This window comes from Eulemur rufifrons, chromosome 29 (genome assembly GCF_041146395.1).
Source record: "Eulemur rufifrons isolate Redbay chromosome 29, OSU_ERuf_1, whole genome shotgun sequence".
Lineage (NCBI taxonomy): Eukaryota > Metazoa > Chordata > Mammalia > Primates > Lemuridae > Eulemur > Eulemur rufifrons.
Genome location: NC_091011.1, coordinates 82,073,124 through 82,100,186, shown reverse-complemented (window position 1 = coordinate 82,100,186; position 27,063 = coordinate 82,073,124). Strand labels below are relative to the sequence as shown.

At 55.2% G+C, this 27,063-nt stretch overlaps 1 protein-coding gene across 2 annotated transcripts in view; it reads left to right on the top strand.

Annotated features, from left to right (window-relative positions):
* Positions 1 to 27,063, top strand: part of PLXNA4 (plexin A4) — a 346,342-nt gene that overhangs the window by 253,924 nt on the left and 65,355 nt on the right. For both annotated transcript variants that reach the window (XM_069461824.1, XM_069461825.1), the window contains 7 exons: positions 1,056 to 1,179; positions 1,883 to 2,036; positions 3,258 to 3,357; positions 5,492 to 5,606; positions 17,496 to 17,696; positions 24,527 to 24,623; positions 25,053 to 25,243. In XM_069461824.1, the coding sequence (XP_069317925.1) occupies positions 1,056 to 1,179; positions 1,883 to 2,036; positions 3,258 to 3,357; positions 5,492 to 5,606; positions 17,496 to 17,696; positions 24,527 to 24,623; positions 25,053 to 25,243 (982 nt within the window). The remainder of the gene's footprint in view (positions 1 to 1,055; positions 1,180 to 1,882; positions 2,037 to 3,257; positions 3,358 to 5,491; positions 5,607 to 17,495; positions 17,697 to 24,526; positions 24,624 to 25,052; positions 25,244 to 27,063) is intronic.

Sequence of the window (27,063 nt, the reverse complement as noted above, 5' to 3'; positions counted from 1 at the left end):
CCTCCCAGGACCCAGATTGCCCCCACCCCACAGCAGAACCAGCCACCCAGAGTTTCCGAATCAGGGCTACTCCGTGAAGCTCTGTGGTCACAAGGTTCATCTGATTTAGATTAAGTACTGTTCCCCGAAACTCAGGTACACCCCTGCAGTGACCTCACGTGATGTGTGCTTCTGGGTGAGGTCCACGTTCTTTATGTGCAACTTTCACAAGCCCTTCTCCACGAAGACTGCACGATCCCAGGTCACACTGGATGTGGTCCACCTGTGACACGGACACTCTGTACAGCACAGGACATTAAACAATAACAGCAAACCTCAGATAGCAGTTGCACTGTGCCAGAGAGCAGGGATTCTGATCCAGAGTGTGCTTTTAACCTCTGCACTCTGCTCCTCTGATCCTTCCTTCCCTCCCTCCCGCCCGCCTGCCTGAGGGATTCCAAAATAAATCAGCTGCTGCTTTTGAGAAGCTTACACTTAGAAGGAGAGGGCTGTACTTAGCCCGATAAATGTCATACAATCTAAGAAGTTCCAGACTGTAGGAAACTCCAGAGTGCAATGGGCCATGCTTTGCCCGGGGTGGGCAGGAGGGACTACAGGTGCCTGGTGGCAGAGCATGTCTGGAAGGGAAGGTAGGACAGGTGGAGAAGTGGGGGAGGGGAGTCCAGGGAGAAGAACCAGCCTGTTTGAGGGCCAGGAAGTCTGAAATAGTGTGTTCTATATGGATGGAGAGAACGCGTCTCAGGCGGCCTAAGCGCAGAGGAGCGGCGGGGAGGAATAGGCAGGACTGTGCGATGTGGGATTCCGGGGGCGAGGGGAGTTAGGATGCCTCCTGAGTTTCCGTGTTTGGCAAGAGGTGGTTGGAGCTGTTGTACCATCTTTCCAAGCGTGGCCAGGATGGAGAGGAGCAGGCTTGAGGAAGGAAACCAAAAGGCCAGCTCTGGGCACGCTGAGTTTGGCCGTGCCCTGTGAGCTGCCGGAAATGCCTGACTTCAGTGTCGGCCCCGCCCTGGACCACATGGCCATCCCCTGGGTAACCCCCGCTGTGTCCTTCCCAGGTGCACACGGAAGGAACGCTGCGAGCGGTCCAGGGAGCCCCGCAGGTTTGCCTCGGAGATGAAGCAGTGTGTGCGGCTGACGGTCCACCCCAGCAACATCTCCGTCTCTCAGTACAACGTGCTGGTAAGGGGCAGGGGATGGGCAGGGTTGCAGGGAGCGCTCTCTCCTCACCAGAAGGCACCTGAGCCCCAGGTGAGGGCCAGGTGAGCCTGGCCTGCAAGAGCAGCTCTAGAGCAGGGCAGGGTGTTAAACAGTAAGCATCCCTGGGGATGCAAGCAGGGGACAGGGACAGGGACAGGAATACTGGGGAAGAGGCTCTACTCATAATGAGTAGAAAGACAGGGAACACTGTCACCTACAATGATCAAAAATGTAAAACGCGTGTTGGGAACAGCATCGTGGTCTATGAAATGAGAAAGACGTATGTGCAGAGGGAGAGAAGGGCAAGGATGGCGCCCAAGTCCTGGCACCGGGCACTTGGTGGTGGGTGTTGCCACTTTTCTGGAACCGGGGATAATGGAAGAGGAACTCGGCCAGGAAGACCTGAGCCCTGCCCGTGTTCTCTCACCACAGAAACCCCCTAAACGTTCCTGCTTCCTGGGGCCAAACGTGCTCAGATTCTAATGCGGTGGCCTTTACATCTCACCCGACCTCTGCAGGCTCCTGTGATAAACGGGGCCTCTTCTCCGCGCTAATGCTACCTCGTGCTTGTCTGTCTCTTCTTTCCCTGTGATCTCTCTTGCTCTCCCTCTTTCTCTCTGTACTCTGCACCCTTCCTTTCCCCGTTCACCCTCCTCCTCCTCTCCCCCTGCCCTGCTGTTCCCAGCTGGTCCTGGAGACATACAATGTCCCGGAACTGTCGGCTGGCGTCAACTGCACCTTTGAGGACCTGTCAGAGATGGATGGTCTGGTGGTGGGCAATCAGATCCAGTGCTACTCCCCCGCAGCCACGGAGATGCCCCGGATCCTCACAGAGAACGGTGAGCGGGCCCAGCAGGCAAAGCGGGGTGGCACGTCCTTCCCCTGCCTGAATGAGAATTCAGGACAGACGCAGGGGATAGAGGGGGCCTAAGGACAGGGGGTGCCGAGGAAGGTGTGTGGGTTGCTGGGTGTGTTACAGGAGAAGGGGGTGCGTTCTCCCTCCACTGCCCTTGGAACTGACCGTCGCAGCCTGTCACAGCCTCAGGCCGGCATCCAAGACTCCACCTCCTCCTGGGTGAGAAGCAGCTGCAGAGAGGGTGGGATGGGGCAGGCCAGGCCAGCGGCAGAGCACACAGTCAAGTTCAGCCCACTGGGGTTGGCCTTGCAGGCAGTGGAGGAGGGAGGTTCATCAGGACAGGGAGACCACACAGCCGGGTCTCTGACGGACCCCTGTCTCCCCCACCCCACGCTCACCTGTCTCCCCGGAGCTGCCTGTTGTTGGTGGCCATCTGCACTGGGGAGGACGGGAGTGGACAGAGGCTTGACACTGGCCAGGGACAGCCCGGCCTGGGCAGATTGATCACATGTTGTCCCTCCCATGTGGGCTTGTCACATTTGTTCAGAGCTGATTGATTAATGAGGCTCTCAGGGATGGCAGAGAACAAGGCTGGAAGTGGGGGCCTGGGGTCAGCGCTGTGAATTAAACATGGGCTCCAGCTCCTCCCTGGCGCCAGCTGGGGGTCCCAGGGTCTCCTGCCTCAGTGGAGCCCTGAGCCCCCGGAGGAGCAGTGGCAGAACAGGGTCTGCCTTTACAGAAAGGGGGAATGAGCTCCTATGTACACACACATACATATACACGCAAAACCGCGTGCGTAGTTTGTGGCAGCATTACTAAGCGTCTACATATCTGTGTCTCCCTGGTTGTGAACCAGTGTGTGTGTGTGAGTCTGCGAGTCTGGCAAGGACATTAAGTTATGAATGCACATTTGAGTACCTGTCAGAATGAGCGTGTGTGTGTGCATGTGTGTGTGCGCCTATGCATGCGTGGGGGAGATGAGCAATTGGGGGTGACAAGTGATACAGTGTGGTGGGGGAGAGGCTAGAACCGCCCTCTGCAGCTGCTCTCGGAGTTGTCCTGGGACGGGGCCCAGCTGTATCAGAGCCCTGGTGCGGCCGAGAGCCTCCCGGGAGCGGGCTCCCTTTCCCAGGTGCATCACTGTCGAGGGCCCCCTGGCACGGGCCGGGGCCTCCCCCGACCTCTCGCCGCCTCTGCCTTGCAGGCGATCACCACGTCGTGCAGCTGCAGCTCAAATCCAAGGAGACGGGCATGACCTTCGCCAGCACCAGCTTTGTATTCTACAACTGCAGCGTTCACAATTCGTAAGTGTCCCGGCCTCGCTCGGCTCCCTGCTCCTGGGGTCTGGGTTCGTCCAGAGATAAGACCCCACTGCTGTCCCCAAGAGCCACCATGTAGAGGAAGGACACAGGCCCTCTCCTCTGGTGCCCCCCAGTTAACGGAAAGAGAATAGAAAGAACAGAGAAGAGAACCCAGGTGGTGGGTGCTGCGCGTCCCTAGCCCCTTCCTCCTCTCTGGGATACACATTCCTAACCTGAATCCATTTCCGCTCTCTGTCGGAGGTGGCACATCTCACCTGAAGAGCAGAGCGGCCAGCACCATGGTCAGAGGAGAAGAGTGGTCTGAGTGGGGAGAGAAGCCCCCAAGTGTGTCCAGGGGAGGGCGGGTGGTCTGACAACGCCCCCGGTGCTCTGCTCTTCACAGCCGCAGGCTGGGCCAGGACGCAGGCTGGTGGGGCCACGGGAGGCAGAAGGGTGCCGGGTGGGCGGGCTCTGGCCGGGGGTCAGGAACCTGGCTCCAGCTCCAGCTTCGTGTGACCCAAGCATCCACCTTCCAACGGCAGCCGTGGAGGGCAGAGGCTCAGGCTCTGGAGTCAGGCTAGCCGGGAACCTTGTCCGTCCTGCGCCCAGCGTCCTCTGTCAGCAGGGAAACGGTGGCGCTTCTTCCAAGGCTGTCACACAAATGTTCAACAGCTGGCGTGGCAGGAGCAGTCACTGGCTGGGACACTGTGCTGGCTGCCAGCCCTGAATATCATCAGCTCTGCCCACTGCCCAGGATGGCCATGAGGGTTAAAAGGGCCGTTCTGAGGACGGCAGCATTCAGAGCCGCGTCTGGCCTGTTGCCTCGGCACTGCTGTGACCTCATCTCCGAAGCCCGCTTGCTTTAGCACGCAGCTCTGCTCTCCTGTCGTGCAGGATGGGTAGCTCATGTGACCACAGACATGTTGGGGCTCTGGGTTGGTGAAATTTTAGGGTTCGTAGATCTGGCGATGGCAGCTGTGAGTCCAGAGCTTAGCTCTCTTTGGGCCCCGAGTAAGGAGCCATCCCGCCCTCCCAGCCAAAAATAAGTGGCTTCAACAGCAGGATTGTCTTCCTGCCTCTGGCCACGCAGCGGCCCCTGGCTCTGCCACGTGGTGACCTAACCTCTCCCTCCCCGCCTGCCCCTCTGAGGAGGCAGAGTAGGTAGGTGAAATCATGCGTGAAGCATCCATTCAATCCATAAAATGACTTTAAGCATCCGCTGTGTGCAAGGCAGTGTGTTACTCATAGATGCGGAGGAGTCAAACGTGAATACAACTCAGAGACTCCATCCCCGCCCCCAGGGGTTTACGGCCCAGTGGAGGGGCCGGACAGTTAGTAATGAGGTTAATGCCACAAGGCCAGTGCTGTCCCAGAGCCATCAGCAAGAGATGCGTGGGAGAAGGGCCAGGGTGCGCAGCTCTGCCTTGGTCAGGGAGGTGGCAGGTGGAGGAAGGGAGGAGTCGTGCTCCAGGTGGAGGGACAGTGTGTGGGAGAGCGTGGCCTGTTCATGGCCAAAGCACCAAACCCATGTGGGAACAGTGGACCTGGACACCCTGAAGGGCTTAACCTGTGTAGAGAGACATTTGAATTTTGGGGAAAAGGGAACCAAGCTGGGTTGCTAAGCAATGCGGAGCTCTTATAAAGGAGCCTTTGTTTCCTGGGGGTCAAGGGCAGTGGCGGGGTTGCCCGCTGTGGAGGAGCCCATTGTCCTGAGAGCGCAGCCTCAGTGCCTTCCTCTGCCAGGTGGGTCCACATGGGCCCGTGACAGCTGAGACCCAGAGTCAATTTGAATTAAAACCTGATTTTTTGTTTGCCCCAATGCTAGCGGGCTCTCCAGCAAGCCCCTCTATTTCAGACCTTATCGTCCCCCCTTCAGCAAGGAGGATGTCATCCTGTGGCGGTGGGGAGGGGCTCGCTAGGCCCTGGAGGACCAGAGTTGTCCGCTACATATGGGGAAGGGAGGTGGCCAGAGACTCTCAGCTTCCTGAGAACTTGGGAGTATAGGGATGGATTTGTATAAGATCTGCTCTTCCTGAGCATTTGAGGTGGTTTCTCTGAATGTTAAAAATGTTTTGCTAGACCCTAGAGGCTTAGATCCTCCACTTTGAGCTCACCCAGGTTCCTCCCCTGTGCCCAGGTGCCTGTCCTGCGTGGAGAGCCCATACCGCTGCCACTGGTGTAAATACAGGCACGTCTGCACCCACGACCCCAAGACCTGCTCCTTCCAGGAGGGCCGAGTGAAGCTGCCTGAGGTAGGTCCCCGGCAGCCAGTGGTGAGTGCCACTTACTGTGGGCATGGGGTGTACACAGGAGGCCTTTCCTTAGGAGGAGAAACCAAAGGAAAACCCTGTAGAACCACACCCTTCCTCCCCAGCCCTGGCTCTTAAGGGACCACTCATGAAAGCAGCAAACAAGCCAAGCTCTGTGCTGGGACCAGGGGTTCAGGTCAGCCCCGGAAGTTCAGTTACAGACACAGATGTATGTCAGGTCCCTCCAGCCCAGGAGGATCCTGCACACGCCAGCTGAGTTCTGGAATAATTCCAGAGAGTGGGTGTGTTGGTGTGTCCTGGAAATAACTGTGAGTGCCCAGCAGGACTGCGTGCCGGCTCCTCAGCTCTTCCTCAAGCACTGTTTACAGAGAAGGTCTGGGACCAAGGAGGGGAAACTGAGTAAAAGAGAGAGAGAGAAATAGAGTGAAAGGATGGTCAACTTAGGAACCAGAGTAGTGGTTCTCAAAGCGTAGTTCCCAGGCCAGCAGCGTCCGCATCAGCTGAGAACTTGCTAGAAAGGCAGTCTTCTGCTCCACCCAAGACCAATTGGATGGGAAACTCTGCGGGTGGGCCCAGCAGTTTGGGCTTTAACAAGCCTTCCAGACGATTCTGAGGCTTGGTCCAGTTTGGTAAATCACTGAGATAGAGTTTGGCTCCAAGGTTAAGATGTCTTTCTATTCCTTCCTAATTTTTATTCTTCTTCTTGAAAACTCTTTATCACCGTAGTAAAAATACGTTCTGCCATTGCTGTGACCGCTCCTAGCATGCAAGGTTGTACGTGAGGTTATCTTCAAAGATAACAGGCATGAAAACACTTCGGGAAAAGTCTGCTGTTGTCCAAACATCAGTGTTTCTTGCACTCTCAGGCAACGTTGAACACAAGAGGCTCCAGCACCTCCCCCCGGCTCCAGGCCTGGGTGTACCTTCCAGCCCCCTTCACACACCCACACGGGTCCTGTGACCCTGTGGCAAGCCCCACAGCTGTGAGAGCAGGGGCTGTGCAGGTGCAGGAAGCAAGGGGCATGGAGATACAGACAGGCCCATCCAGGGCCTTCACTCCCTCCCCACCCTCGTCCCCCACTAGGAAGCCTACCCCTGGCCAAACCCTCACGGCAGGAGGGACGCTGCCTAATACCTGAGGCTGAAAGGGAAGATGGGTGCACACCCCATGCTGACCCCTGCTGCACTGGGCTCCTCCGGCGCAGGGGGAGATGACGGCTCTGTACTTAGCCATCAGAAAACCCAGCCCCAGATCCCATTTAGCCCGGGCCTGGATGGCTGGGCAGGAGTTCCATAGGTGGAGAGTAAGTGGGCAGAGCAATTCAGCTTAGAGGTGAAGGCCAGGAGTGGGGAAGTCGTCAGGGGAGAGAACAATCCGGCTTGAGTGGAGGGCCAGGGAGCGAACAGGAAAGCAGAAATGGGAACGCACCCCTCAGGCTGAGGAAGTGGTTGGGGACCTTTGAAATACTTCAGATAGTGCAACTGTTTGGATTTCATTTTATTCTGGGGACTCTCCACACTTAAACATTTGCCACACATACTAGTCGGGAAAGCCGGAGAAAGGCCAAAGACCTGTCTCGACTCCCATCGAGTTCCCTGCCGGAAACGGGAAGAGCCTGAGAAAGCCTCAGACGTGGACCCTCTCCCTCTACAGCAGGGTCTGCCCTGGCTGGAAATGGCTACTCTAGATTCACAGCCAGGAAAAGAGACCCAGCCCTAGACTGTCCCTTTATAGGGAAAGGGGGAGAGGGGTTCCATCTTGGTTTTCAAGTAGGAGTGTGAATCTCATGTTTATGAATCAAAGACAACATGGACCTAAAGGTAATAAGAGAGATGTGAGTCAGACAGCTGAGGGCACCCCCTTGGCATGCAAATGCTGATAAAGCCCACACCATCTCATCAACCCAGCCAGGACTTTGTCTTGGGCAGGTTGACCCACCAGGTCCGGGAGCCAGGGTTCCAGGAAGAATCCTCTTCTTGTTTTGGTCTGAAACCTGCAAATAACTTGCTGGGAGTTCAGACAAATGGTTTTCAGCTTCTCTCCAGCTCTCCAGACTGATGTATCTGGCAGAGATTTTATGTGCAGAGAGGCCCGAGAATAAAATGAAAGCAAACACAATTGAGCTATCTGGTGGATTTCAAAGGCCTCTAATCATTTAATCACCTTGAAGGAGGTTTTTAAATTTCTACTTTTTCTTTCTTATTTGCTCCTCTTGTACTAAATTTCTTTTAAATATACAAAAGGAGCTTGCATCTTCTGCTCAGGAGGGAAAGAAGAGCTAGGGGAGAATACAATAGGAGCCCACCCTGGTTCCCAGGGCAATGCAGGGACCCCTGTGGAAGAACGATGCCTTCAGGTACCCAGACTGCAAGCCAGGCACAGCACCCCGCTGTACCTGACCCTGGCTAAGGCTGCGGGGGAGTCGCAGCATCTCAGGGCCCCCATGAAAGGAACTGGCCTAGAAAATCGTGGCCCATGGAGGGGCACAGAGCTGGACTAACCCACTGCCTCTGCCCTTTAATCCTTTGCATCGTGTGTGGGCCGTGCTGTGTGAGCCTGGCCGGCTGTGGCCATGACAGACTCCAGTAACGTGGAACCGCCCAAGCCTTCCTATCACACTGTCACATGGCATACACTTCAGCTCCTCTGCACCTGGGGCGTTTGTCTATTCTGAGTGAAGGAAGCTCTCAGGCTGTGCTTCTGGTGCAGGAGTGGAGGTCGAGTTCTACCCGGCTCCATACCGGGGCCACTTTGAATGTGAGCGTGGAGGAGAAGCTGGAATTGACCACTCATGGGGGTGGTTAGTGAAGGTGGCAGAGAGGAAATAAGTGAATAAATACTTGTGGACTGTGGACTGACTTAGCCATTTTGAGTAGAGGGAGGTCATTGTCCTCAGAACTCAAAACATAGTCCCCAGCTGCTAATGGAAGTATGATTTTTTTAATGTTGTTGTTTTGTCTTTTATATTTTTACGTTATATGTGTACATATATTTTAGTGTTATACAGTCATGTGTTGCTCAACAACAGGGATATGTTCTTTGAAATGCATCGTTAGACAATTTTGTCTTGCAAACATCATAGACTGTATATACACAAACCTACACGGCACAGCCTACCACACACCTAGGCCATACAGTGTAGCCTATTGCTCCTGGGCTACACACCTGTACAGCATGTTGCTGTACTGAATACTGTGGACAGCCGTAACACATGGTAAGTATTTGTGTATCTAAACATATTAATAGAACAGGTAGGGTAAAAATATGGTATTATAATCTTATGGGACCACCATCATATATACAACCCGTCGTTGACCCAAACATCGTTATGTGGAGCAAGATTGTATATATCTCTAGGAAGAGATAGCAGCAGGATTAAGGGGTGAAAAAGAAAACTACACAATTGGGAGGTGATTTTGTGGAAGCCCTTAGTCACTGCTGTCCTCTCGCCACTCCAGGAGAAGGGCTTATTCACAGCACGACACTCTGAAGTTTGGCTGTGATGTAGCTGTTCATTCTTCACTCCCCGAGCATTGCCCATGCTCAAGGCATTGTGAGAGGTTTAAAGGTGAACAAGATCTCTGCAGATCTGCAGTTAGAGGTTTGTAAAATGGAGCCGTTGGTCTACATGCTTGCTAAAGTTCTGTAATTGTAAGTAGAAACAAGCTGGAAAGCACCTAGGAGCAATCCACGCCCAAGAAATGTCCTTACAGGGTCAGTGTCAAGGCTTGGGTCTACTGGTTACACCTAACAGGGTGACCCATACCCTCCAGGCCTGCAGCTCCCCTGGACAGCCAGGCCAAGACCCACCCTCTTGCAATGAAGGTATGGCAGGCCCCAGAGATTCTTCTGGAAGTGGCTGGAGTTTCATTTCCTTTCTCCCTTTGAGTGGGGGGATACAGACAATGTCCTTTTATTAGCTACGCGTGAGGCTGCCAGGTGGCTTTCATCTGTGCAGCACCATCTTCCATGCCCAGGAATGCTTTCATCTGGGCGTCTTCCATTTCAGCACTGGCTTTGTTGGCTGCTGCCGGGGATGTTGAATGACCTCCTTTTTTTTCCTGAACAAAGAGGGTGTTCAGGTGAGGTTATTGGTCTGGAACAGAGAACTGGTCGATCGTTGTTATTATTATATTAATGGCAATTATTCCAGCATAATTACAATTATTAGAAATAGAATTCCAATAACATATGTCGTTTATAGTAACTATATTCCAGTTACAAGGACTGATTTTGTTTCAGTTGATGATGGCATTGTGGTAAGAGCCCTGGGTCTTCAGATCAGCTACCAGAGCCTGGGTACCAGTTAGAAGAGGGGGACGAGAGGGGAGGTGAGACTGAAACAGGGTGACAGTGTCTCCCTGCCCTCGGTCCCACTCTCCCAGTATCATTTGAGGCTGCTGCTTGCTCCCCACCAGAGTGGCCTTTCACTGGGGCAGCCATGAACAGCCACGCCCACATCTCTGCCCAGCTGGAGAAGCCACTGGTCCTCAAGTGGCTTTGGAATCCCCTGCTCCTCCGCAGACTGACCTGAACTCTCCATGAGGCCCATCCACTTAATAACAGTGATTCTTGGGGAACAAAGACGCACTTCTATGGAAAAGAAAATCCATTGGCAAAAATGTGTCCTCAATGGACTATTTTGCTTTTTGTCTAAACTGAAAAACAAAGTAGAAGCTGCTGTATTCTGTTCTCTAGGCACCAGACTGGACGGGCTTTGCTAGGAAGGCGAAGCACATCTGGCCCACAGGTGTACAGGCTCGCAGAGACTCCCAGCAATGCCTCTCCTCTTGAAGTTCAACCAGCGAGCTTACTCCAGAGCATAGTTGTAAGATCAGAGGGAGGCAAAATGAATTCTATTTGATTTACAAAGCTGTGTTTGAAAGCTTCTCCCAACATTTTCTCCTACCCCAAGTCCCCTGAAAAGAAATCTGGAGCCAGGACTCCTATCATGAAATCTGCTGTCCTAAGGGTCAAGTCCTCTCCAGGGCTGAAGCCCTGGCAAGGCTGGGAAAGTCCTAGCTCCTGGACCACAGCTTGTCCCTGGCGCTGAAATAAGCCCTGTGCTGGGAAACAGGGGCAGACCACGGGCATTTGTCCCCAGCTGGACTCCGGAGGGAAATCGCCAGCCTGCCCGCTCAGCGATGCCACGTCCCTTCTTGCAGGGGAGGCATTCCTGGGATCCCACCTAAGGGAACAAAACCACCCTGCCATGCCTTTCACCCTCCTGTGGGAAAACAAAGCCAGATCCAGCTAAAGAGCTTGCTTCCCACCCATGCACCACTCCCCACTCCAGGTATTCAATTACTGGGCTGCCATTTCTCCAGACAACCGCACTTTCCATCAATCTCGTCTGCCCCTCCCCCCCTTAAGGTTATGGGCATTTCCTTTTTGTATTATTACTTTGCTCTCTATAAACCAGCCCATCGTAGATCATGCTAATGGCATTATAAACTTGAGAAACAGCAAGAAAATATATGGCGCGTTACATTTTCGTATTGGGCACCGTGGTTCTGAGCAGGGGAGTGTAAATTTTGAGGGTGGTTGGGGCTAGGGCTGGCTTGTCTTTGGAATTGATGAGGGCTGAGGTGACTTAGGGGGGGAGGGGTGACCTGTAAATCACTTCTTCCTTAGCTGCCCCCAGGTCCTGCTCTCCCCTGGAGCTCCAGTTCCCCCAATCTTGCTGTAGCAATAGGAGAATTAGAGCCCTCATCTTGTAAGCACACTGGGGACGGTAAATTCATGGGCCTTGCACCCCCTTCCCCAGGCAGCACCAGCCCCAAAGGCAGCCTTTTCTCTCTCAGCTATGCCACATTCTTTATGTCCTTGTTCAATTATTTAAATATGCAATGAAACCTCTGTATAAAGCAGTCACTGACATCCTAGACATGCTGGATAGAAAGGCATCTTTCTCACGCCCATACTTCGGCGTTGTGTTCCTGCTCTCTGCAATTAGCAGTGCGATCTTTATTTTGTGTGCATGTAAGTGGAGACCAAACGTGTGCTGGTCAGTTGACCTGGAGTGCGCTGGAGCCACCTCCTGAGTGACAAGCCACCACCACTGCTAATCCAGACCCCCAGTCCATCCTCACAGCTGCAGAATGCAGCCCCAGGCAAAACAGCCTCCAGGGGAGCCCAGTTTTTATGATACACGTTTGTCTCCAAATAATCTTGTTAAATACAGGTGTTTCCATTGTCCACGAGCTGGTCCCTTCAAATGAGAGTTCAGAGAAACAGCCTTCTTGAAAAGAACAGGGCAGTACTACTGGAGGAGCTTTGCATGGAGGCTAGATAATCATTCATGGAGAAAAGTCAGGAAGATGATTGGGCGAAATATGTGCTCATCTTTACTGTGGGTACCGAGTGAGGTCTCTGATGTCCTTAGTTCCTCCATCTGGAACATATACACGTGTGGTGCTATGAAACAACATAGCACAAGGGAAAATACATGTAAGGTGACGGAGGTGGTGGGATGTGCCCTGGATTGAATCCCTGTACGGAGTTACCCGTGTTAACTAGAACCATAATCCCATGCTGCCTCCCAGAGCTATGCCCAAACGGATGTCCATACCAGGTTGCACCAATCGGTTGTACTGATCATTAAAATATTAAAATATGTCCCTACTGGCAGGTAAATAGCCACATCCAGGAGGCCCACCTCCCCCATGAAACCCCCACTCCCCTAACCCCTCAGTTGGTTGGTGTTTTAAATGCCACCTTTTGGACTACTTGGACAGCTATTGTTATCCCCATTTGACAGATGGGAAAACTGAGCTTCAAAAAGATTATATAATGGTGTATCCCAGGTTATCACTTGGGTTGATAATGGAGCTGGGACTAAAAGAAAACAAACTGTTCTTCCCTATACTTTATACTTACAACACCACGTGTGTGGGCTTTTCCACATGGAGCGATTTCCAATCCTTTGCAGACCCCACCTGGGTAGCCTACAGTGCAATTCAATTCTGATGCTTTCTCTCCGTGGAGTTAGCATCGGATCCCACAAGTTAAAGGGCTCAGACCCCCAAGGCTGCCCCCACTTCAGACACTAATCTCCACTCTGGGGTTGTCATTTGCACTTCTGACCAACCAGCTATAAATTTACTCACATTTACTGGTTTATTACAAAGGAGGCAGATGAACAGGGAGAGAAAGGGGTGCTCGGGGCCAGGTTTGGTGGAGGAGCACAGAGCTCCCATGCCCTCTCCAGGCAGGACACCAACCTGGGAGCTCTCATCCCCCTTCATTTAGGGTTTTATGGAGGTTCCTTTGAGTGATTAAATCATTGGCCATTGGTGGTTTAACTCAATCTCCAGCCCCTCTCCCTTGGCGGGGTGAGGGGCTGCTGAAGTGCCAGCCCTCCAATCACAGGGTGGTTCCTCTGGCAACACGCGCTCCTTTTCCAAGAGTCACCTCATCAGCATAAACTGGTGTGGTTGGAATGGGCTTATTATGAATAACAAAAGGTGCTCTTCTCACCTCAATTACTCAGAAAATTCCATGGGTTTTAGAAGCATTGTGCCAGCTGCCAGGGACAAAGACCAAATGTATATTTCTTACATCACACTAGTCACACTATCCCAGGGACCATAAAAGTCATCTAGTCTAAACCAGCCGCATCATTTCATGGGTGCAGAGGGTTCCAGGTGCTTGCCCAAGTCCACGTGGTTGGCTGGTGGATCTGTCTCCCAGCATACAGCTTGGGGATGGACACATAGCTTCAGGATGTGTGAACTAAAATAAAATCTTAAGCCCCCCAGGTGACTGAATGGATCCCCTCTTGGCCAAGGGGATCCCAGAAATACCCTAAAGCTGAGATGCTGGCCATGAGGAGGGAGGTCGGACACTTCACATCATGCTCCCTTCCCTTCTTGGAGATGTCCCCTGTAACTCCTTAACAGGCCTAGGGCTGCACAGGGCAGGGCTTGAACCACACTGCAGTTTACTTAACAGATCACTTGAATCTGGGTATGTGTCCAGTGTTGTCTCTGATTAGCAGACTTCCTGATCTTAACTTAAAACATTCCAAGCCTTTAAACAAAGCCTCATTTCTTTACCCAATTATACATCAAAGAATCTTTAAACCCGCCTATAACCCATAATGCTACCTTTTGAGATGTCCTGCCTTTTTGGGCCAAACCAATGTACACCTTTCATGTATTGATTTATGACTTTACATGTAATTTATTCTCCCTAAAATGTGCAAAACCAAACTGTAACCCAACCTCGGTGAATCCACTTGCTCAAGGCTTCTCGGGCATGGTTCTGGGCCATGGTCCTCATACTTGGAATAAACCTCTTTGTTTTATGGAGTTTGGGTTCTTTCCCGTTGGCAGATGTCACCTCCCAGAAGAGGAGGCTGCCATTACGGGAGCAGTGGCCGGAACTGGGACCTCTCTTCCCTTCCTGTGCCCCCTGTGTTTGGGGCACGTGGAGCTGTTGAGGTTAGGCAGGCTCGACGCAGGATGTGGAAGAGGCTGGACGGTGGGAAAGCAGGAACTGCTGCGTGTTTACGGAAAAGCGCACGAAAGGGCTGAGGGAGATGGGTCCTTTGCAAATGGGGTGGGAAAGGGGGCCGATGAGGGCGATGCAGTCTGGACTGGGGGGAAGATGAGGGGAAAACGTCTGTTGAACGCGCGCTCACTCTGTCCCGATGCTTCACATATGTTAGTTCATGGAATTGCCCAAAATGGACATTCGCGGGGAGTTTTTAATTCCCGTGCGTAGTTAAGCCAAGCGATGGTTTCAAGACTCTGAAGCGAGCAGGATGCCAGACTTGCCCTCGGTCACACGGCGCCTCAGCCGGACTCTGTTGTCCAGACAGGTCTGGGTGACCTGGACGGTGGACAGGACCCAGGCTCCAGGCGGGAAGGAGTGTGGGAGTGTCTCTAAAGTGTCCCACCAGTGTCAGATCTGTAGGCAATTTTGCATCTGGAATCTCAGCAAGGAGCAGGTCAGAGTCCAGGGCGCTGGAGCCAGGAAGGGGCAGGGTGGTGGAATGATCTCTCTAAGCCTTGTTGCCTGGGGAAAAATTGCCATTTTACATTTCAATTAGGAGGGACTCTGGGGTCAGTCAACAGCCACTAGAGGAAAATGTGCCCAGCCCAGCCCTGGGTCTCTCCAATTATTATTAATGAACTTACTCTCGGTGCTGCCAACCTTTTTATATGCAAACTAGGCCTTTATGGGGCCACCGGTAATCAGGACTCATTAGAGAGCTCAGCACAAGCCTCAGTGAGAATCGTGCAGGGGACAGAGAGGCTTTCGCTTCTGCCCATGTCCTGGACGGAGCAGTCCAGCCCCCAGGCAGGGTCCCAGCCCAGCAACCGAGTCCCGATGGACTCAGGAGATCCTTGCCAACCCACCAACCTGTCCGGCGGCATCCTGCCCACGTGGGAGCTCATCCAGGCAGGAAGCGTGGCCACCCAGGTAGCTGGCATCTGGGTTCTTCAGCTCATCTGCTGATACTGAGCCATTGTTTTCCTCTCCCTGCCTCAGTTTCTCCTTTGCAAAGTAGATGGAGTCCCTCAGGTTGGTCAGAGGACCCTGGGATTCCTGGCACCCTTGGCATACCATCGGTTGGCAGCAATGTGTTGATATGGGAACAGGAGACAAAAGGCACCAGTGCTGCCTGGCTGTCAGGCCCAGTGCGACCACAGACCTGGGTCCCTGCTGGGATGTGTCCGGAGGGCAGGGCAGGCTTGTTCCTGCTTCTGAGGAAGGAAAGGCGCCGGGGCTCAAGCAGAGGCAGGCAGAGTCAGGGCTCTTCCAGGGTCTGCTCTCCTCCACCTCCGACTCCCGGCTTCAGCCCTTTCCCAAAGTCACTCTCTCATCCTCAGGTCCCACATTCCCGTCTTGCCATAGCAGGGGTGTGAGGTCACAGCTGAGGCTGGGCCACAGGTGGTGCTGCTGGGACTCTTCCTGTGTGGCTATCTGAGGTCTCCAGAGACCCACACACCTGAGAGCCTCAGGGCCACGTTGCATGGTCAAGGCCCGGCCCCTCACAACACCACTCTGCTTCCAGTCTCTGAACTTGGCTACCCTAGGGACCCCCTGAGAGTGGAATCCCACTGTGTTGCCCTCCTTGTGACGGGCTCGTTTCATTTAGCATGGTCCCCAGGTCCATCCGTGTTGTAGCAAGCGTCAGAGTTGCCTTCCTTTTTAGAGCTGGGTGATACTCCACCGCACGCGGAGACTAGAGCTGGGTGACACGCCACCGTGCACGGAGACTGGAGCTGGGTGACACTCCACTGCATTTTGTTTATCCATTGATGGATCCATGGACGCTTGGGTGGCTCCGGCTTTTGGCTACCGTGGTCAATGCCGCTGTGGACATGGGTGTACCGGCATCTGTCTGAGTCTCTGCCTCAGTTCTTTTGGGCATATACCCAGGAGTGGAATTGCTGGGTCGCTGCCCCTTCTAGCTGCCCTCCAGGACAAAGGTGTCAGTACCTGCAGCAGGCAGGTGGAGGGACTGCTCTGATGGGCCCCGGCCCCACCGCTGGCCCATCTGAGGGCCAGTCCTGTGGCTCCCTCTCTTTCTCCTCGCTTCCCCTACAGCCTCCTCTGTCCCTCTCTCCTTTTCCCACTTCCATCCCCCCTGCCTCGCTCTCCCTCCTCTGCTCCTGTTGGGTGATCAGAGGAGACGACCACCCCAAATCACGGAATCATGACTGATGAAGATGGACAGGGCCTTGGAGTCCACCCAATCTCCAGATAAGGAAGTTGAGTCCCAGATGGGGAGGTGATGTGCTCAGAATTCCATAGCTTGTCAGAAGCTCAGCCGGCTCTAGAGCTGGCTCAGGTCTTCTCTCTCCAGGCCTCAGCCTTGTGATGGCACAGCTTTCAGTGACAGAGCAAGCTATTGGACTCAGTTTGCTTTGGGACTGGGGAGGGACAGCTGCCAGTGGCCTGGTTGCCTGGGACCCCTCCCCTCGGCCATTCCCCCCTGGCTTCCTTTCTGCCTTACTCTGCTGGGGACGAGAGCTGGGGCAGGGGGAGAGCAGCCCCTGCCAGTCACTGGCAGAGCACCCCGCTGCTTTCCTCTGGCCCCATTCCCCCCTCCCCCCCCCCCCCGCTCCAGCCCTCCCTGGACAGAGCAGATAGCCCTCAGAGAAAGGCCAGTGATTCACTGTCTCCATCCCCAAAGGCGTCTGGGCCCCTGAGGCTCCAGGGCTAAGCGCGCCGTTGCTAGCGTCCAGAGGAGCTCAGCGTGTGTCTGATGTGAGAGACATTTCTCTGGGTCAGAACATCCCCAGAGCTCAATCAGAAGCTTCAGGATTTAAACTGTCTCTAGGACCCATTCCAGAGCATTCCCAAATGCCAGACTCAGCCCACATATGGAAACGCCTCTATACGCCCTCGCCCCTGCCCCGCTGTGGTCCAGACTTGCATTCCTGAGGCAGAGCGAGGCCCATGGCTTTGCCTCACCATGGAGCTCCTTGGAGGCCTGTCTGTCCCAACTCTTGGCAGCCTGGAACTTGGCAGGCAAAGCGGCATCGGTCCACAGTGGGACAGGACACCAGCCACCAGCTGGCAGCGCTGGTCTCTGCTGGGTAGTAGAGTGCCAGAGGAGACCAGCAGTGTCAGGCCCTGGCGTGCACAGGGAAGGCATGAAAATGGAAGTGGAAGAGGGAAGGGATGGCCCTGCAAGGAGTGGCCTCAAGACGGGACACCAGGACCTGGGACTTCTCAGTCCCATTCCTTCCCACCAGGGCTGGGGGGCGGGGCGGGGGGTGAGAGCCTGGGGGCCTCCTGTGGGCGTGTCTGAGGAGAGTGGCTCTGGGGGAACATCCGGGTTACGTCTGCAGGGCCCTTCTTGCCCCTTTGGCTTCCGGGCTGCCCAACCTGAGCCTGCCCTCTGTCCCCAGGACTGCCCCCAGCTGCTGCGAGTGGATAAGATCCTGGTGCCCGTGGAGGTGATCAAGCCCATCACTCTGAAGGCCAAGAATCTCCCCCAGCCGCAGTCCGGGCAGCGCGGCTACGAGTGCGTCCTGAACATCCAGGGCAGCGAGGAGAGGGTGCCGGCCCTGCGCTTCAACAGCTCCAGCGTGCAGTGCCAGAACACCTCTGTGAGTGGCCGCCCCACCCTGTCACTTTCACTGCCCTCGCCTAGGAGTCCCCCTCCACTCTGCAGGGGCTTCCCCCAACTCCCGCTGGCCCCACCACGCCCCTTAGCACCTACCCCAGCAACACGCCGGGGTCTGAGCCACCGTGTCTGGCCCCACATGTAGCCATGGTAAACGAGGGTCCTCTGCCCAAGACGGAGTAAAAGGGACTCCTGGACCAGCCAGGGGGCTGCCGAGCCCTGTTTGTGGGCAGATGTTGGGTGCCAGGAACATTCGTGTCCATCCACTTCCCTGAGAGAAGCTCTGGAAGCCCTAGGTCCTGCCTCCCCCCAGGTCTGACCTGAGTACCCCATTTGGGCCTACAAGGCCCCCACTGCCTTCACCCCTACACGGAGGCTGCTTCGCAGCTGAGCAGGCTTCCAAGACAGACTGAGCACCTACCAAAGGGAACTGTCGGATGGGAGGGGGCCGGCCGGGAGCGTGCTGCCCACAGAACCCACCCAGTTCAGAGATCCACATTCAACCCCAGCGCGGCCCCCCAGACTGCCGGCAGCTGTTCCCCACGAGAGCCCTACCGGCCATCACCCTTCCTGCCACCTCCCTCCTCTCCGGCCTTGTCGCCTTTCCAGCCACCGCTCTGGTCTCTCATTCTCTTTCTGGGCTCCTTTCTTTGTACCCAGAGGCTCAGAGACAAATATTAGACTTACAGACTTATAATATTTTCAAGCTTTAAGACACTTTAAAGATCTTCATTGTACAAAAGAGAAAACAGAGGCCCAGAAGCAGGGGCAGATCTAGGTGTGTGGGGCTGGACTTACACAGTGGGGGACCTTCTTTAAGACTGAAATAGAATAAGTACAAGACTAGATACTCAGGCAGGCCTTAGAAGGGGCCACGGACGCAAGTGCAGGCCTCGAAGCTGGAGCACCACTTGCTTTGGGGAGACAAGCCCCAAATGCATCAGAAGGTGAGGAACTTGCCCAAGGTTACACAGCTAGTGAGTGGCAGGGCTGGCCTGGACTTAGAGTCCCTTCAGGTGTCACATTGCTTCCCATTCATCCTTCTCCTTGCTACTGGGAACTTACATGCAGTGCCTGTATTTGGGGTTGTGACATGGGACCAGGAGAGTCTCAGACAAAGGACTTTATGGGAACAGCCCACTCTTCCTGCAGGAAGCAGTCTAGGGCATAAACAGAGCTCAGAGAGGCCCACACACTTGCCCAAGGTCACTCAGCATTCCAGGCACTGAACTTGTCACTGATGTTACCACCTCTGAAAACTCAGATGTGTCCCCACAGCTTCCCAAGTGCATGTCCCCCTCTTCCCCTGGCAGCAGGCTATTGTTCAGGTTTCTGCAGCACTCCAGATTAAATCTGCAAGCAAAGGGACGTTAAACACCTCCTATTTCCTCATAAATCCTGAGGCCAAGCAGACCAGCTCCAAGGGTTTTGCTCAAGTATTAATAGTTCTCCCTAAAACCACCTCCCTATGGAAAGAGACCCACATTTGGCCCCACATTTGACACTGCAGAAGGCCCGTGGGGATCTCAAACCATGGGGAAAACAGCCTTGTTTCCTTGGAGAAGCCGCCCTGGGATCCAGGAGGCAGCGGGAGGGAGGACAGAGCCTGTGGCCTCGGACGATGACCATGCCCTCAGTTCCCCGAGAGGAGGATGCAAATGTCCCCAGACTTAGGCCGACCCAGTTAAATAGACGAAGGTACCCGGGGTAACAGCGTCAGTTGGTCCTATAAACCCCTTGATCAGAACTCCCTCTGTACCCTGAGGACTAACTTCAGCTTCCAAGAAGCTCCCTGGGACCCTGTGCCATTTTAATTACCGCCAGACTTGGAAGCAGATTGTGTTGAAATGTCCTCAGCATTTCCTAGGCCAAGAGCTGCCTGAATGAGTCCTTAGCTGTCACGGGAACTCCCCAAGTGTGGGAGCGAAATCAGAGCCTCCTGGGAACAAGGGCACAGACAGGATCTCAGTGGTCCCAGGCAAGTGAGAGCCGTCTGTTCCTCTGTGGTGTCCCCACAAGGTGCCTGGTGCTGGCGCCCCGGTTGGCACTTGTGGGAGGAAGAAGGGAACCGCGGGCTCCAGTGTGGGCATCTGTTGCGTTCTTGGGATTCTAGAAATCAGCAGGTCACACAGCTCCTCACGTGGGAGTTTCACATCTGGAAGCCTGATGCCCCAGGGCGCAATGGTCAGTTCTGCTTCCAGCCCCTGGCAACGTTGGGGCTGGAGGCCTGGAGCCCGAGGCCCTACCATGAAGGACAGGGCCTGACTCCGGGAGGAGTCCCCTCTACCTACCAGGACCCACTGGAATCCCACAGTTTGGGAGGGCTTGGCTCTGACTTTTCCCAGAAGCCTCTCCTTATGCAGGAGACAGTGGGGTCCCAGTTTAAACACTGCTCTGGGCCAGGATGTGGCTTGTCACTAAGTGACTTCCTTAAAAAATCTCTGGGCATTATCAGGGCAAGCCTCCCCCTACCATAGTTATAGGAAACAAGATACCGTCAGGCAGAAATAGACCTGAGAGAATATCGACTTGATCCTGTTACAGATGGGGTCTCCAAGGCCCAGAGAGGGCAAGTGACCATCCCCGGGTCACACAGAAAGTAAGGTACAAATTTGGAACAAAACCCACTTTCACAGCCCGCCCCTAATCAGTGATAAGGTCTGCTCAGCCCCAGAGAGGGGTGTGTAGTAGAGGAGATGGATTCACGTCCTAAATCCATGAGCAATGTGGAATGGTGGGAGTGGAGGGGTCTAACAGAGAAACCCCTGGGTTTATGACGGCAGAAGGAGGATGACAAGGAGGTCTCCGAGGACAGCAGAGACAGAGGGGGAGACACAGGAAGCTCAGTGTGGGTGAGATGCTGGGCTGCGTGGGCGGTGGAGGGACTCCCAGCCCCACTGTGTGGCCCAGGCCCTGGCAGCAGCCTTTAGGGGCCGGTGGGAGGAGGGCAGGGCGGGCCCACAGGCAGCGGCTGATGGGGAGGAACTGTGGGCCCCCATGGCCTACTTTAGACCAAGGCTCCAGGAAAATGTCAAGTGCTGCTAATAATAGTGCTCGCCCCCACCTCTCAGGCGCCGCAGTCACGAGAGCGAGTGGGCTGCAAAGGGCATCTGGCTGGCCAGAGTGCCCGTCCTGAGGGCCTGGGGCCTCCGCGGACCCGCACTGGTCTCTCGTTTTCTCTTGGCACTTTAGTCTACCACGTTCAACACAGCAGTGGGGAGAGCGATGGGAAGAGAGCTCATCCCCTCCCTACTTTCCTGGAGCACAGCTGGGGAGGGGTCTGTTGAGCCCTCTGGAGTCCCAGAGATGGACACGGTGCGCGTGCCAACTTCCTGCGTCACGTTGTTGTTCCAATTTAATTGCCCAAATGGTAGTATTTTCCAGCAAAATATCTCAGAGCTCAGGACAAGGTAATGATTAGAGGAAAGAATGTCTCAATTACATAGAGGTCTCCTCTCTGCTTTAGAAGGAGTACAAGCTGGGGGCTCGCGCTTTCCCAAGGTAATGGGGAAAGTCCATTAGCCTGGCCATGGTTGCCAGACCCTGATTGAGACACTTAACCTCCTGGCCTCTGGGAGCCTGTAACTTGTCCTCCCTCAGCGCTGAGCTTTGTGCGGATTAACTGCCCCTGATTACAGAGAGCTATATAAATGCCAAGTGGAGCAGGGCTTGGGGGGATGGAGCCAGTGGTCCAGGCTCCCCAGCTGTCTGAAGAGGCAGAGAGCCCCCCCAATCCCCGGGAACAACAGAGACTTCCCTAGAGACCTGGGGAAAGGGGGCACCTGGGGTTAATGATTCTATAATATTTCATAGTTGTGATCCCAGGATTGGGAGAAAGAAAGAGAAAGCAATGGCCAGCACATTTGATCCATAAAATCTTTTTTTATTTTCAATTTCCTCCAAAAGGCCAGTACGTGCGTGCACACACATGCACATCAGAACACATAAGCGATCTCATATGCACACATCCCCGCGTGTATCCAGTGTCTGGCACATAAACACTGGGTGCATGGCTGCTATTATTACCGCACGCAAGCAACACGGGGAGGGCAAATGTAGTTTTGCACAGCATCTCCAACTGTATGCACACAGATTGAAACACGCAACACTGTTCAAGTGTTTAGACAGGCACCGTGCTAAGAGCATTCTATGCCTGATCTCAAATCCTTACAACAATCCTATGTTGTAACCTGTGAATGGTGTGTACTGTTTCTAATTCCTGTTTTACCAACAGGGAAACTGAGCTTTGTGTCATTTGCTCACATTCACATAGCTGGTCACTGGCAGAACCATTTCGTGGCACTGTGTGTGTGTGTGTGTGTGTGTGTGCATTCATGGACATAGATGTAACATGAAAATGTTCACTAACCTCTTCTCAAGTCAACATGCATATAAATACCTTTGTACACTCGGACACTCACACACACGTGCAGATTTTTTTGCCTTTTTTTCTGGGAATTTTAGATCCTTCCTGAGAGAGGGATTGAAGATCTGTTGATCTTCAGCCAACATACCCCTAGTCACCACCTGCTGGGTCCTGGCCAGACCCAGTCCTGGGAGCAGAGGCCAGATCCGATCCTGACCCAGCCACTGGCAGCTCTTCCCGTCCCCGCACAGCCTCCAGGGGATCAGATGGTGCCCGGCCAGGATTAGAACAACCAGCCCTGCCCAGAGCACTCTAGCTGGCAGCCTGAACTAGCCCTGACCACCTTTCCCCACTGGGACCTTTGAGGAAGGAGATTGGAAGGCTGGGATAAGGAGTGTGGCTGGAGGAGGGAACGGGAGGCTTGGAAGTGTGTGTGCTTGCTCTTCCTCCCTCCTCCCCCCTCACACACGGGAGAGCACCCCTCTTTTACCCTCTTCTCCCTCCACTGGGGCAGTCATCTGCCTCCCTGCTTCTAGCAGATTCTCTAACTTTGGCCAACACCAGAGTCATAAGGAAGCCCTTTCCAAAGGCTGCCCATCTCCAAAGGGTCCAACTCGGCAGGTATTGGGGGGCCCAGGAATCTGCATTTTCATAGGCCCCCTAGGTGATTCTAATAGAGGGGTCCACAGACCACTGAGAACGACCAGTGTAGAGTGGAAGAGGTTTCTTAACAAAACTTGGGACAACTCAGTACGACTCAGCCTGACCCAGACACAGAGACTGCATCTCTGGGTTGTAGCCTCAGAGCTGCACAGTGTCTGTTCAAAGTCTCCCCTGCTGATTCTGAGGGGCCAGGAAGCTTTGCTTTGCTCTGTGAGCCCAGCCCCTGTCCCAGGCCCAGGGGGCACCAGTCATAAGACAGAGCCTGAGCGTGAGTGGGTGGCGCAGGGCAGACCACCTCCATAACGCAGCTCCCTGCCCTGAGCGCGTCGCAGGGGAGTGAGTTAAAACTCGACGCCAGAGCAGATCCTGGAGAAGCCTGGAGGCACAGCCCGCCTCTGTTGCTGTTTGAGGGCAGCGGCTCAGCATGTTCACGTGGGAGAACATTCTGCAATTTAGGAATTGAGGGCGAGTTCCTGGACTGAGGATTCTAACATCTCCTTTAAAGTAGGCTACAGACCTATTCCTGCCCAGAGGCAGAGGCGTGGATGCCAGGCCCCTGAGCGGCTCCCGGGCAGGCGTCCCCACTGCCCTCCCCGCGGGGAAGGCGCTGCAGCCAGCTTGGAGGAGCCAGCTTCGGTGTCCCCAGAATGTTCATCAACGACGCCTCCTCAACTCAGCACCCCCAAACTTTAACTCTGAGTTAAACGAGCCCTTGGGCTCTGCAAACCCAACTTCAAACCCAGCCCCCTGGACTAGCACCTTCCAGCAAATCGCCAGCCCCTCCTTTATAGAAACTCTGTCTCAATCCCTCCCGTACTCCCACCCCCCTATGCTGGGCGGAATCTGGTGGAATAAGGAGAAAATCACCAGGTGGGGACTGAAAATGCTGCCCAGGGTAGGCCCCGGGTTCCCTCCACCCACCCTTCTCTGAGGATGGGGAAGGGTCTGTTACCTGAAGGCAGATCAAGGGTGGGCATGCCTGGGGAGACAGCCCCTCCACCTGGCACCCCCAAGACAGCACCTCCCCTTCTGCCCAGCCTCCACCCCACCTCTTAGCGAGGACCAGGGGTGACAGACTCCTGAGGAGGGCCAGGCAGGGGAGCAGGACACAAGGGAACGTATGCAGGTCTCAGGGCAGCTCCTGAGGGCAGTGGCACAGCAGGAATCCGGGCGTGCCCTGGCTTCAAGCCAGGAGTGCCTCCAGCATCCAGCCCCAGACCCCCAGGTCTGTCCTTGGGTCCCCTCAGGCTCTCCCACCTCCCTTCCTCCTTCATGTCTCACTCTCTGAAGCCTGGGAATTGATCACCCCTCACTAGGTCTTCGGTAGAGCATCCACCTACACTGGACATTTCCTAGATATTAGTTTCCCAATCTAATTGCTCGTCTGGCCAGGCCTGGTGGCCAGGGCTCCCCTGGGCAACCAGGGAGGAAGTGGGCTCCTCCCCCGGTTAATGTCCCGGGAAAGCCCGCTGTGTGGGAACAGGCCTCCTGCCTGCAGCCTCCTTGCTGAGACCCACAGGAGGTGGCCGAGTGGCTCGCTCCATCTCCTCCTTGAGTGCCACCCGCATGGGCTTGGAGGCCTCGCACCACCCAGCTCCTCTGCTACGTGCTGCCCCACCTGCCCACACAGGTGCGTGTGCGTGCTCATGTGCACACACGTGCACAGTCTCGGCCCGTCCTTAGCCCTGTGAGCTCCTGAGGGCGGGCCCCAGGCTGAACTGTCGGACCCTCCCTGAAATCTCCGTGACGGGCTTTCTTCTCCCTCCCGCCCCACCGGGCTGCAGTATTCCTACGAAGGCATGGAGATCAACAACCTGCCCGTGGAGCTGACGGTCGTGTGGAACGGGCACTTCAACATCGACAACCCGGCTCAGAACAAAGGTGGGGAAGGGCTGGGCCTGGTGGGGGAGGGGTGGGGGAGGGAACAGCCCCGTGGTCCCGGCAGGTGCATTCCGCCCCCACCTCCCAGTGGCTGTCGCTCTGAGTCCCCCTCTCAGCTTCTCCACCATCCACGGTTCTCAGTCACCTCTTGGGCAGGGGCTCCACACAGCTGGTGGCTTCGGGGAGGGACGTGGCGTGAGCAGGACCTGGGCAAGGGCTGCTGAGTGCTGAGAGCAGACATAGGGCCACGGCTGCCCCATGCAGCTCCTCTGCTCGGGCCTGGACTTCCTTTCTGGTTCTTGTTCACCTCAGAATGGCTAAGGGGGCGGAGCTGCCCTGGTGTCCCACCACCCCAGGCTGGGCCTGTGCTCCTTGTCCCTCCCTGCCCCTCCTGGCTCCACAGCGCCCCTTGCCCTCTGCCCCCTGCAGTTCACCTCTACAAGTGCGGAGCCATGCGCGAGAGCTGCGGGCTGTGCCTCAAGGCCGACCCAGACTTTGCATGCGGCTGGTGCCAGGGCCCAGGCCAGTGCACCCTGCGCCAGCACTGCCCCGCCCAGGAGAGCCGCTGGCTGGAGCTGTCGGGCGCCAACAGCAAGTGCACGAACCCCCGCATCACGGAGGTAAGCTGGGGTGGGCCTGCAGCCCGACTGGGCACGCTCCAGGCTGCTGCACCACGGCCTGCTGGGGGCCGGGCCCGGAAACTGTCCAGCCGTGGCATCGGTCACCCCAGTGGTCGCTGGGTGGACTCAGTAGCCCCACCTGGTCAGGCAGCATGCTAGTTTCCCTCCTAGCTTTCCCAGAAGCTTAGGCTTGGATCAGAGACCCTTCCCTTGTCAAAGGAGGTCGACTGTTCTGTTGGAGGCTCCGCCTGAGCTGTGTCCAGGACTCGGTCCTCGCCAGCCCTTCCCTTTGAGAGTCGCAGAGGCAAAACCGTGAAGCTCTGCCAGTGGTGGCCTCACCAGGCATTGGCCAGTGAGAGGCAGCTGCCTGGGGTCCAGGGGGCAGAGCCCAGCCTGGGGAGGCGGAGAAGGTCACCATGGAGAGGCCTCAGGACTCTCCCAAAGCAAGCCCTACGCTGCAAGACGGAGCTAGTTCAGGAGCACCACGGGGACCCAGACTGTGGAGCAAAGGCCCAGTGAGGGGCATGGGGAAGGGGTAAACATGCAGAGACGTGGGTCACGGAGAACTGGGTTTAAAGCCAGCCTCCACCAGCTAACTGCTGGGTAGCTCAGGGCTAAGTCACCACTGTCTCTGTGTCTCACCTTCCTCATCTCCGTGGTGGGCCTGAGCACAGGAGGATTACGTGAGTGTACACATGATGGGACTCTCCCCAGCCCTCTCCCCATTCATCATCATTAAAATCATTGCCAGGGATGTCCAAGCCAAGGGAATCACTGCCCCTGCGGTGGATTTAGGTAGCCCCATCTCTTCACCTCCTAAGGCCACCTAAGCTACCCCCTTCCAGGGTGGCTGGGGTCCCCCTCTCAATATAAAGAAGTGCATTGGTATACCCACATGTTCCTCCATAGCTACAGCTGTGCTTCTAGCACAGCACTTAGCACATAGTAGGTGCTCAAAACCTTTTTGCCAGGGTGGATGCTGATGCTCGTGGTGAAGCAGCTGGGGTCGGGGAGAGGGAGGAGAAGAGGAAGAAGGGAGCTCAGGCTCTGCCTCAGTAAACAGTGAGGACACACGGGTCGCCAGCTTTGTATGCAGTTTTGCAAATGCACACATCGTCCAATAATCTAACAAGACAGGCGCAAGCACATGCCTTATCCGTGTGTAGTGCGTGACAGTTTGCACGGCACCTTCGTACCCACTACCTTACCTGTCCTCACAACACCCTGTTTTGTCAGGTTGCTGGGCTGCCCTCACAAAGCATCACAAACTGGGCGGCTTAAGCAGCAGCCTCACAGTTCTGGAGGCAGATGTCCAAGATCAAGGCGTCAGCGGGGTGGGTTCCCTCAAGGGCTGGGAGGGAGAATCTGCACCAGGTCCCTTCCCCTGCCCTGTGGATAGTGGTCTTCTCCACGTGGGACTCCCACCGTCTCTATGCACGTCTCTGTGTGTCCAAAAGTCCCTTTTCATGAGGTCGTATTGTGCTAAAGCCCACCCTGCTGACCTCACTCAAACCTGGTGGGCTCTGTGAAGATTCTGTCCTCAAATAAGGTCACATTCTCAAGTACTAAGGGTCAGGACTTCAACATGTGAGTTTGGGGTGGGGACACAATTCCAGCCCATAATTCCTGCCATGGCCAGGGTTATTATCACCTTGTCCCAGACAGAGAGATCAGTGCTCAGAGAGGAGTATTTACTCTAACCAAGTGCAAACAAAATGGGCCCGAGTCCCAGGTCTCTTGAGCCCTAGACGAATGTCCCCTACACCGCAGGGGTGAGACTTGGCACCCCACTCCCCACGTGTCCACGTGTCCATGTACAC